This window comes from Malania oleifera, chromosome 1, assembly GCF_029873635.1.
Source record: "Malania oleifera isolate guangnan ecotype guangnan chromosome 1, ASM2987363v1, whole genome shotgun sequence".
NCBI classification, from domain to species: Eukaryota; Viridiplantae; Streptophyta; class Magnoliopsida; order Santalales; family Ximeniaceae; genus Malania; species Malania oleifera.
Genome location: NC_080417.1, coordinates 7,457,581 through 7,469,842, shown reverse-complemented (window position 1 = coordinate 7,469,842; position 12,262 = coordinate 7,457,581). Strand labels below are relative to the sequence as shown.

The 12,262-nt window shown below is 33.6% G+C and overlaps 1 protein-coding gene across 1 annotated transcript; it reads right to left on the bottom strand.

Annotated features, from left to right (window-relative positions):
- Positions 1-424: 424 nt before the first annotated feature.
- Positions 425-11,509, bottom strand: LOC131145699 (histone chaperone RTT106-like). The gene is made up of 3 exons (XM_058095122.1): positions 11,363-11,509; positions 11,142-11,209; positions 425-605 (listed from the first exon to the last, which is right to left on the bottom strand). The coding sequence occupies exons 1-3, from the start codon at positions 11,507-11,509 to the stop codon at positions 425-427; spliced, it is 396 nt and encodes a 131-aa protein (XP_057951105.1).
- Positions 11,510-12,262: the final 753 nt, after the last annotated feature.

The following is a 12,262-nucleotide window of genomic DNA, read 5'->3' as shown; positions in this document are numbered from 1 at the left end:
CTCCCCATTATTATAAGCATTCTTTCAATATTTTTAGCAGGTGACATCAAATACATATAGTCCATATGCTCAAAGTCAAAGTCAAAGATATTCAATATGGAAATAATGTCCTCAACATAACTCATCATAAGCTCAAACATATTCAAGATAGCATTTCAATATTCTAAATACATACTTAACATACTATTTCATGTCATGACATCTTTGCAAACACATACTTAACTACTTGACATGACATCTTTGTTTTTCTCAATTTCTCCCCCTTTGGACATCATTCAAAACAAGGGGAAAGACTTAGGTCATACTAAGCAATACAAGCAAAGTAACCAAACCAAGTGTTTTCTCAAAGAAAATAAAAAAGTTACAAGATTCAGGTTTTTAAGTACAAGAATAGTAAAACCATCAGCTTTCATTAGCAGGATGATCATCTACTGCTTTCATCCTCTTCTTCTTCTTCTTCTTCTTCTTCTTCTTCTGAACCATACTCTTTTTCCATGCCTTCCTTATCATCATCCTCACATCCGTCCATGGAGTCCTTGTCATCACTCCCATCATCACTGGCAGAAGCTGAACTGACATCTATAGGATCAGCAGTACAAGAGGAACTGGCTAAATGTTTCTCAATTCAGCTCAAACGTTCATCAAGTGAGGAGTAATTTTCCTAAAGGGAAGAAAAGTTGATTTAGAGGGATTGAAGCCCCATTTGCATGGTTTGAATAAAAGTGGTGAATTGTTGATAGAATGGATTAAACCATGTGGGAGTAGTAGTAATAGGGGGTTGTTGTTCTTGACTTCCACTTCCCTTTAAAATTCAACCATCCTCATACTTCTCATAATCCAGTAATTTGAGAGTTGTGGAATTGCAAATGTCATAATGAGTGTGTTTCATAAAGAAATCAGAAGGTGAGGATACTTGGAGTTTTCCAAAAAATTGATTGAAAATTCCTCCATATGGAATGGTGACTCGTCATGCTTCCACCTAAGATATCATCCATTGAAGCATAAGACTCTGATTACGCGTCGAAACTGCGAAATTGGACGTTTAACCCGGGCTTTACGATTTATATTTTTAATTAAATGTCCAAAATTATTCAATATTTTAATAAAGTGTCAAAATCATCATTCTTGAACTTTATTGCACTATTTATGAAGTTTTGGTAATTTTTTTTGTCGCAGGAAAATTCCTAGGAATCAAAACCGACACCTGTTCGTATTTTGTGCATAACTTTTCCATCTAAGATCCGATTGAGACGATTCAAATTTCTAGAGAAAGCGGAAAGGATTATCTACAACTTTTGTGTTTTGAGTTTTGTGAGATACGGGTTCCAGAAGAGCATATTTTGCAATGAACAGATAATGAAAAAAATAAAAAAATATAGCAATTCGGGTTTCCTATTCGGATCTAGGGCTTTCCCCCCCTATCCTATTTAACCCTTCTCTTTCTCTTCCTGCATAGGCAGCCCCATGGCTCCCCATTCTCCTCTTCTTCTTCTTCTTCTTCTTCTTCTTCTTCTTCTTCTTTAGTTTGTTTTTTTTGTTCTTTTCAATTCTGCTTCTCTCCCCTTGTCTCTCTTCCTTCCCTTTGTCTTTCCTCCCTCACCCTCCCCCTTTCCTCTGTTTCTCTTGGCGTCCTCTGCCCTCTTGTAGCATGGCCAGCCTCCTCCACCATCTTCAGCAGTCCCCAAGCATAGCACAACACTAGCCAACTCCATAGCAGGACCACCAAAGCGCAGCAGCAACTTCTCCAGCATAGCAACAACTTCACGGTTCCATGGATTTATTTCTCTCTCTCTTTTCCTTTCTTTCTTTCTTTTATTTACTTTTCTTTGAATCTTGAAATATTAAAGAAAGTTTAGTTTTTTTTTAATGTTATCGGAGTTTTCTTTCTTTTTGTTTAAGTTGAGTAATGTTGAGTATTTCATTATTGTTAAATTAATCCCTTTGTTTATCTAATTGATAGTTATTTTAATTTAGCATTCTTAATTAAATTCAGATATTTTTTTGTCAAAATTCGATTTAGTTAGGGTCTATGATTAGTAAAGGTTGTGTTTTTATTGTGTTCTGTTATTGTTTATGTCTTTTAAATTTCCGTTGAGTTCATGTTTAAATTTAAATTGTGAGTCTTGATTTGATCTCTTAATTGTGCTAAAGGTTCGATTTTTAGTAGGTTTGGTTTTTTTTTTTTAGTGTGTGTCTAATTTAGTTTCCATTGTGTGTTTTTAATTCCATGTTCTAGGTTAACATCTTTAATTAGTGCGTGTATTGATGTTTCCTTAGGTAGATTAGAGTTTCCATTCTAGCGTGTTTTAATTCCTTATTTGTAGTTTCCATTTTTAATTAGTGTGTGTCCCAATGTTTCTTTAAGTAAATTAGGATTTCTATTCTTGTTTCTTTTATTTAGTACATGTTAGTTTTAGGATTTTTTAAATTACGTGCCATCTAATTCGTCAAAAGTAAAATTGAACAACCCTAAAAAACTCCGAATCTGAACCGAGTTCAGTGCAATTTAATTTTGATTGGAAGAACGTTAAATCTAAGATTAAACGCATTCCCTGAGGAGACGATCTAGCCCTTGGGCTTAATATTACACGACAGAACTCCTATACTTGGGATAGCTTTTGAGCTGCTCATTTTTCGAGTGAGTCAGACTCGGTAAGTCTAGTTTCTTGCCCTTGAGCAAGCACCAAAGGACAAAGCAGTCTGCATAGGAGATATATGCGTGTGATCCAGCTTGAGGAAGTATATTATATGTGATGATTTTTTGTAAACTTTGAGCTTGAAGATTCAAATGTTTGTAGAGCAAAGGATTGTCAAAAGAAACAGGCTTAGTGTCCAATATCAAGGGAAGGAATTCTTCTGGAATGAAGCCATGTTCTAAAATCCAAGAAGTACTAAAAGGAGGACACTCAAAATTTCCTTTGATGATTTTAAATATTTTTGCAAGGGATTCGGAAGTGAGAGAGATGGATTTTCCCATCACTTTGGTAGAAAGTCCATTTTCTTCCTTAACAAGATTTGCATATAAAATTTTAACAAGGTTTGGGAAGTGTCCCTTGGCTTGATAAAGAATGAAAATTTTCCATCCTAGGGCCTCAAATAAGGAAATTCTATGTGGAAAATTAGATGTGAAAAATGAAGCATCAAGGATTTTACCTAGGATTGGATCTATCGTGCTTAGATGATTTTGATAAAAGCTCTTAGCATGTGGGGTAACAAGCCATTGCTCAATCGAAGAATCTTCAGTGGATTGAGATGAGGTGGAGGGTTTCTTACTTCCTATGGACTTGATTCTTGGCATTTTTGAAGTTTTCTATGGAAAATCGAAGTTGGATTCGCTAAGGTAGTGTTAGATTTTGGAAATGGAAGACAAGATTTTTGTTATTTTTGGAAGAGGACGAACTGAGGAAAGGGAGAGAAAGAGAGCACAGGTGAGAATAAACCCTAGGTTAGTTGGCTGACCACTTAAATGACTTGGGTTTTTATAAATGAGTTTAGGGTTTTTCTGTCAGTTAGCCAGCTGACTTCAGGGTCAATTGGCTGACTGGTCTCTGTTTCTGAAAAATAGCTTAATCAGTCGGTTGGGTCTTGGGTTAAGCAACTGACTGTAACACTCTTCTCATGCATTTGTTCAGTCAATTGGCTGGTTCTTTGGTCAGTCGACTGACTATTCTCTGTTTTAGAAATTTTCATTCTTTACACAATTTCTCTACTATGTAATAGACCAAACTCTCTTCTAATTGTTATGAATCTATCTTCTGATATAGGTTTGGTGAAGATATCAACTCATTGATCATTTGTATTGATGAATTCAAGAGTTATATCTTCTTTTTAAATATGATCTCTTGAAAAATGATGTCTTATGTCAATGTGCTTGGTTCTTAAGTGTGAAATAGGATTTTTAGATATGTTTATCGCACTCATGTTGTCACATTTAATTGGTATAGTTGTGTATTATGAATTAAAATCTCTTAATTGTTGTTTCATATATAGTGTTTGTGCATAACAACTCCCAGCTACTACATATTCAGCCTCAGCACCTGACAAGGCCACAAAATTTTGTTTCTTTGAAAACCAAAATACTAATGATCTTCCTAAAAGGTAACATATGCCACTGGTGCTCTTTCTATCAATTTTGCCACTGGTGCACTTTCTATCAATTTTGCATCCAGCATAATTTGCATCCGAATAGCTAATCATTTCAAAGCTAGTGTCTTTTGGATACCATAGTCCTAGTTCAGTTGTGCCTAATAAGTATTTTAGAATTCTTTTTACAGCAACTTGATGAGATTCCTTAGGTGCTAATTGAAAACGTGCACACATACTCACACTAAACATTATGTCAAGTCTACTGGTTGTTAAATATAGTAAACTTCCAATTATGCCTCTATAATACTTTATATCGACAGGTTTTCCTTTCTCATCTTTATCTAGGCTGATGGAGGTACTTATAGGGGTTCCTATGGGTTTACTATTTTCCATATCAAATTTTTTGATCATTTCTTTTATGTAATTGGATTGACTTATAAAAGTCCTATTCTTTGCTTGTTTAATTTGTAGTCCAAGAAAATAGTTTAATTCTCCCACCATGCTCATTTCAAATTCTTCTTGCATACATTTTGCAAATTCTTTACATAGATGTTCATTAATAGCACCAAATATTATATCATCTGCATAGATTTGAATTAAAAGTATGTCATCTTTCTTGGTTTAAATGAACAAAGTACTATCAATTTTCCCTCTTGAATACCATTTTTCTATTAGAAATCCACTAAGTCTTTCATACCAAGCCCTAGGGGCTTGTTTTAACCCTTACAAAGCCTTAGTTAGTTTAAACACATAATTAGGATTTTCTATATCTTCGAATCCGGGGGGTTGTTCAACATATACCTCTTCATTAATATACCCATTTAAGAAGGCACTTTTAACATCTATTTGGTATAACTTAAATTCTTTGTAGGAGGCATAAGCTAATAGCATCCTTATAGCTTCCATTCTAGCTACAGGGGAAAAGGTTTCATCATAGTTTATCCCTTCCTCTTGGTTATACCCTTTAGCAATGAGTCTAGCTTTGTTTCTAATAACTATACCATTTTCATCCTTTTTGTTTCTAAATACCCATTTAGTTCCAATGTTTGAGTGATTTCCAGGTTTGGGTACTAATTGTCATACTTTACTCTTTTCAAATTGATTTAATTCTTCTTGCATATCAATTATCCAAGAGTCTTCTTTAAGGGCTTCTTCAACATTTTTAGGTTCATCTTGAGATAGGAATGCATAGTGATTACAAAGCTTCTTTAAAGAAGATCTAATAGTTACACCTCTAGATGGTTCACCTATAATTTGATCTTGAGGGTGATTTCTTACATGCTTCCACTCTCTTGGTAATTCAAGATTTTCTATAGGTTTATCTCTTGAGGTTTCTTCATTTTCTTCTTTTTCTTCCTTAATTTCTAGATCATCCTCCTTTTTGAAAATATGCTCATTTTCTTCATTTTTAACTTCTTTTGAAAAAGGGTTTGATTCATCAAAGTTTATGTGAATTGATTCAATAATGGTTAGTGTTCTTTTGTTATAGATCCTATAGGCCTTACTATATGTAAAATATCCTAGGAAAATTCTTTCATCCGATTTAGCATCAAATTTTCCTAAGTCATCTTTGTTATTGAGAACAAAACACTTACACCCAAAAACATGGAAGTAAGTTATGTTAGGCCTTCTTCCTTTCCATAATTCATAAGGTTTCTTTTTTAGGCTTATTCTAATAGAACCCTAGTAATTACATAGCAAGCTGTATATACAGTTCGGCCCAAAAAATACTTGGGTAATTTATTTTCATTTAGCATAGTTCTTGCCATTAGGGTTCTATTTTTCGTCTCAACAACTCCATGTTGTTGTGAGATTCTAGGTGCTAAAAATTTATGGCATATACCATGATCATTGCAAAATTTTTCAATGTTCTTATTTTTAAACTCTCTTCCTTGGTCACTTCTTAGGTTTGAAACATTTTAACCTTTCTCATTTTGAAGTTTCTTGCGTAGAGTTATTAGCAAATCACAAACTTCATCTTTATTAGCTAAAAATAGTACCCATGTGTATCTAGAGTAGTCATCAACGATCACGAAGGCATATTGTTTTCCTTCTAAGCTTTGAGTTCTAGTAGGTCCAAATAAGTCTAAGTGTATGAGTTCTAGGGGTCTACTAGTTGATATATGTTTCTTCTTTTTAAAAATTTTCTTGATTTGTTTTCCTAGTTGGCAAGCATCACAAACTTTATCTTTGATAAACTTAGCATTAGGCAAGCTCTTTACTAAATTCTTTTCAGAAAGCTTGGATATAAGGTCCATGCTAGCATGTCCTAATCTTCTATGCCAAAGCCAACTATTTTCACTCATGGCAGCCAAGCAAGTTACATCTTGAGAAATTAGGCTATCAAGGTTTATGCAATACACATTATTCATTTTATGTGCTGTGAATAGTATTTCATGATCCTTAGGATTTTGTATTATACATATGTCTTTCTTAAAGATTATTTCAAATCCTTCGTCACTAAGTTGACTAATACTTAATAGATTATGCTTTAGACTGTCCACTAGCAAAACATCATCAATAGTGAGTGAGGAATCTTTACTTATTTTACCAATTCTGATAATTTTGCCATTTGCGTTGTCACCGAAGGTTACATATCCTCCATTCTTTTAAGTGAGAGAAGTGAACTTTGATTTATCTCCCGTTATATGTCTTGAACATCTGCTATCCAAGTACCATTTTTCTCTAAATGGAGTGGACCTAAAGCAAACCTACAAGAAAGGATTTATGTTGTTACTTTTGGAACCCAAACTTTCTTAACTCTCTTTAAGTCTTGTCTAGTTTTAGTGTTTATCTTCTATTCATTTTTTACTTTGATGTATTTTTTCTTGAGTGGACAATTAAACATTATATGTCCTTTATTTTTACACATGTAGCAAGTAGTATGCTCATAAATATTTGTCGACGAAGTACTTGCATAGTGTTTAGATTGATTTACAAAATATCTTATAAACAAGTTTTTTTTTCTTTTTTTTGGTGTTCCATTGTAACCAATTCCTTCTCTATTGTTAGCCATTCTTTGTTGTCCTACCATTTTTTCAAAGTTTTCTTTACCTCTGGTAAAGTTGTAAATAATATTTTCCTTATCTTGAATTGAGTTTTTAAGATCAACTATTTCTAATTCTTTCTTGCCATCTTCATTCACTTAAAACTTTACTAATTTTTGAGACAAGTAATTTACTTTCTTCTCAAGCTCATCAATTTTTAAGTCTTTTTCTTTTTCAACATTTTTTGAAGATTTAAGCTGATTTCTAAGTGATTCATTTTGTTGTTTCAAAATTATGTTCCTTATTGAGACCTTGATAAACTAATTATGAAGAGAGAACAATTCAGCTTGAAGTTTTTTATAAGAGGGCATACTTTCACATGAATCATTATATGATTCATCACATGAATCTTCCGAGAAGGAGTAATAAGAGTTTACCTCTTCGTTGTGTTCCATGAAAGACATGTTTGCCACTTCTTGTTCGCTGGATTCGCTCTCTGATTCACTTAAACTTGTGTCATTCCATGTTGCTTTCATTGTAGGCTTCTTTTTCTTCTTTTCCTTCTTCAGCTGAGGGCAGTCCGGCTTGATGCGTACGACCTTTTTACAGTGATAGCAAGTGGGAGGTTCATTTTTGCTCTTGTATTCCTTTTTACTATTTTCACCTTTTTCATTTTTTGACCCTCTGAATTTTCTAGTGTATTTCTTATTTCTTTTAAAGAATTTTCCAAGTCTTCTAGTTATGAAAGCTAATTCTTCATCGTCTAATTCACTAGAGTTATTATCTTCTTCACTTGAATGTTCTTTCGAGGCTTTTAGAGTTATAGACTTCTTATTTTTATTTTCAGTGTTTCTTTCTTTTATAGCCATTTCATAAGTTAGAAGTGATCCTATGAGTTCATTTAATGAGGTTGTTTTGAGGCTTCTACCTTTCGTTATGATTTGGGCTTTTAGTTCCCAAATAGGTGGAAGTACTCTTATGGGTGGAATATGTTTTACTTAAGGCACTTAGTAAGTTTATGATATGTGTGAACCTAGTGTACATGCTTGTTATGGTTTCATCGGAATTCATCCTAAAAGCTTCGTAATCACTAGTCAACATATCAATTCTATTGTCTCTAACATCTACTATGCCTTCGTAGGTTACTTCTAATTTATCCCAAATTTATTTTTCTGTTTTACATGCCATCACTCGATTGAATTCATTAGCATCAAGTGCACAATATAGGGGGTTTATTGCACTAGAGTTAACTTGCAGCATTTTGTGATCTGTTTCGGTCATCTCCTTGTCTTTCTTAGTTACTTCTTTTCCATCCACTAGTTTAGTAGGGATTAGGTTACCATTTGTGATAAGCTTCCATGCCTTTCAATCCATTGTTTGAAGGTAGATTCTCATACGTTGTTTCCAGAAGGTGTAGTTGAGTCCACAAAAAATGGGTGCTCCAGTTTAGGATTGACCCTCACCAAAGGGAGCTACTCCTATTTGTGCCATCTAGATCTTTATATAGCTTCTTGTTAGGATTTACTATAACGAGGCTCTAATACCAATTGAAAACTAAGGTGTAACCCCAAGAAGGGGGGTGAATTGGATTATTAAAATTTCTTTTAAATTTTTTTTATGAATTCTTAACCTTTTATAAATCTTTCAAAGATTTCTTGACTTCTTTTAGCAATCGCACAAAGGCTTAAGCCTTTTATTCAAACAACAACTACAACACAAATAAACAATCAATCAACTACTCAAACCAATCAACCACAATATAAGTAACCAAACAATATATACTTTGCAATTCTTTTGGCAATATTCAGCTTGATTGTTTGTGTATATGAATATGTAAGCCCTGTAGAGAATGTAATTGGTCTTTCAATTGATAATCAAAATAACATCCAATCACTATTTCCAAAATCAGAATTCAAATAAACCTTTAGTTAATAGGTTTTGGGTTGTTAACCAATCAATGTACTCCTTTATGGTTTTCGCAAAGTATTGACTAACCAACGTACTTCCTTTCGGTTTCCACAAGCCCAAGAACAAATTAAGCTTTGGTTTATTTAATTTCCAATACACGTTGTTTTTATGATTGAGAGAATTACAACATCCACATAGTTTATATTTTTGCTGGAATTTAAAGAGAATAAGGGAAAGAGGGTGACACCGGTGTTTTTATGAGGTTCAACTTATCCCCAGCCTACGTCCTCGCCTTAGGCTAACCACATAAGGATTCCACTATACATGTTCCTTTCCGGGTGGAATAAAATCATTACAAATAACCTCTTTTTAGGAAGAGAAACCTCTCCAAGCAACAGCCTACGCATGGTCCAACGATCCAAATCAAACTTGAATTGTCAAAGAACTATTAAATGGAAATAAGAATCTGCATAGAAGAACACTCTCAAAACAGAACAAATTTGTACAAGTTAGAGTACTTAATATACTTCAAAGCAAATACTAAATAAAAAATACGAAACTTAAGATTTAGATGTCACCAAAGGTTCTTTCTTATAGATAGAGAAAACTTGGTTGCAAATCAGAACCAATGCTTTTAATCAATCAGAAATTTTGTAGAGTTCTCCCAGTAAGGATATGAGCAAGTATAGACTTTTGGAGAGTATGAACGTAGGATGCTTGTCTTGCTTAAGCTATATTGATTCATGAGTCTAAAGAGGTATTTATAGAGTTTTTTTGTGAAAGAGTTTCCTTATTTACGAAGTTGACTTGGAGTGTTGGTCAACTTTGCAAAAGATTTGAAATCTTAGAATTAATTTTGAAAATATTCCCGTTAAATTCGAATTTCAAAATCTCCATGGAGTCAGTCGGTGACTCACTTGATTGTGTCATTTTTTTTTTTTTTTTGTGTAGATTAGTCAGCTGGACAGGTGGCTGATAGCATTCTATCTGTCAAAAATTTATTCCAATAAATAGTCAGCCGGCCGATTGAACTTAATTCAAAAATGTCAGTCAGCTGAACAGATCAGGTGTCAATCGACTGGCTAATCACAAATCAAAATAGTCAGTCGGCTGGACAGATTTATTCAGTTTTTATATTTTTCAGTCGGCTGGCCAATCTTAGTGTGTTTTGGTTAGTCGGCTGACCAATCCATTCTTTTTTAAAATATTTTCATTTTCAATTTTTAAACTCTAATTTATTTGAAAGACTCAATTATAACTTTTCAAAATCATTTTCAAGGATTTTTTTTTTTTAAGAATTGGTCTCTAAGTCTTTGCATCCTAAAGAGCTTCTAATTTCTAAATAGTATTGAATTGAAATACTTACAAAACTCATTGAGCACTAAGTCTTCAAGTCTCTTGAGATTCAGCTTAACTTCAAGTCCCACTTAGTCTTTAAGCTTTTCATTTGTATTTTATTGCTTCAATACTTTGAGTAGCTTTCTCTTGATTGGCTTTAATTTCCAACTTTTTTACATAACAAACATGAGTGTAGTTTTACTTAATCCTGAAATAAAGTCACTCAAAAATACATGTTGAAATATCTTTCATTTGTTATCATCAAAACAAGATTGAAAAGCCTAGTTAGTCCAACATTCATGAAGCATCATTTTCCATTAGAACAGAACCAAAATTTACTGACTTATAAGTGTTAAACCAAATTTTATTTGGTGTCATGTGATAAGATCATCCTGAATCTAGGATCCAAGAATCTATGAGGCATTCTAAACCTGATGAAATAAAAAGAATACCATATCACTATCACTGCTCCTAGAGTCTCCTTCTTCCACTACATTTTTAGATTTTAATGAAACCTCTTGACTTTCTGCATTCCCCTTTCACCACTCTGGACACTCCGGTTTTATGTGCCCAATTTTCCCACACTTAAAACACCTTATGTCATTCTTCTTCCTAGACTAAGATCGAGATTTATAATTACTCCATCCGCTCTAGAACTTGCTTCTCCCATGTTCCTGGTTACACTTTACCATAAGCCCTTCACCTTGAAAAATTTCATCGCAGGCTTTCTTCCTTTAATGAAAACCCAACAAGGCGCTTGTTACCTCTTCCAAATTCAGGGTTTCTTTTCCCCATGTCAAAGTAATAATCAAATTTTCATACATATGAGACACAGGTAGGGAATTTAATAGCGTCAATGCCTTGTCTTTTTCCTCAAACTTCACATCAACCTGCATGAAATCATTGATTATTTGATTGAATACATTGATGTGTTAGTTCAAATCTGAACCCTACGCTATCTTAAGACAACACAATCTTTGCTTAAGAAACAACTTGTTCGATAAAGACTTTGACATATATCGGCTTTCCATTTTTTGCCAAACTTCCACTGGAGAGTCCTCATCCATGATGCGATACAACATGTCATTAGCCAAACAAAGTTTGATACTCGACACAACCTTTGCTTCCAATTCCTTCCAACTTGTTTCATCCATGCCTTCTGTTTGACCTTCGTCTAATGCCTTCACCATGTCTTACTGCACTAACAGATCCTTAACTCTTATCTGCCATAGTTTGAAGTTTCTTGTTCCATCGAAGTTAGCAACGTCGAACTTTGTAGAAGAAACCCCAAAAGTCATTGAAACCAATTACTCTGATACCAAATTATTGTGCAAATTAATGCGCAGCAGAAACAAATGATCTTACAATGCAACAATCAATAGTGAAATATACAAAAAACACAATCACGCAGATTATATGAAAGCAATAAAACAATGACATGAAGAATTACATGGTTTGGCAGTGCCTACATCCACGAGAGCAAATGGCAGTGATTTTTTTCACTATCTTTTATCAAAAGACATAGAGTTACATCATACAACATGTATATATAACCCTCCTAGAGGTTCTTTGATGCAGGACAAGATGGTACTACCCCTAAGTTGACACAGAACGGGATAGGGTGACCTAGTTTTACCAATTTCAACCCTCACAAGCAAGCATACACACTCAAACACTTTAAAGTAAGAATTCAATTAATCAATATAAACACAATAAAGCATGCCATATCTCACATGTTTTGGGATTTTGAAAAGATGTATGATGCAGTTCATAAATAAGTCCCAAATGATTCTTTTAGAAAGATATCAAGTTAAAATGCAGAAAGATGTTATTTCAATATTTCAAGAATAAAATTCTAAACTTAGCAAACAATATTCCCAATTATTTACAAGCTATCAAGTATCGATATTGAAATCAAAATAGCTCAAATATGCTTTCTAAAT

Excerpts from the sequence above, each read along its gene's own strand:
- LOC131145699 (XM_058095122.1), bottom strand. The coding sequence starts at position 11,509 with ATGGTGAAGGCATTAGACGAAGGTCAAACAGAAGGCATGGATGAAACA. Across the intron at positions 11,210-11,362 it reads ATGAGGACTCTCCAGTGGAA|GTTGATGTGAAGTTTGAGGA; the intron begins GTTTGGCAAAAA and ends GATTTCATGCAG. Across the intron at positions 606-11,141 it reads TCCCTACCTGTGTCTCATAT|TTCCTCTTGTACTGCTGATC; the intron begins GTATGAAAATTT and ends ACATTTAGCCAG.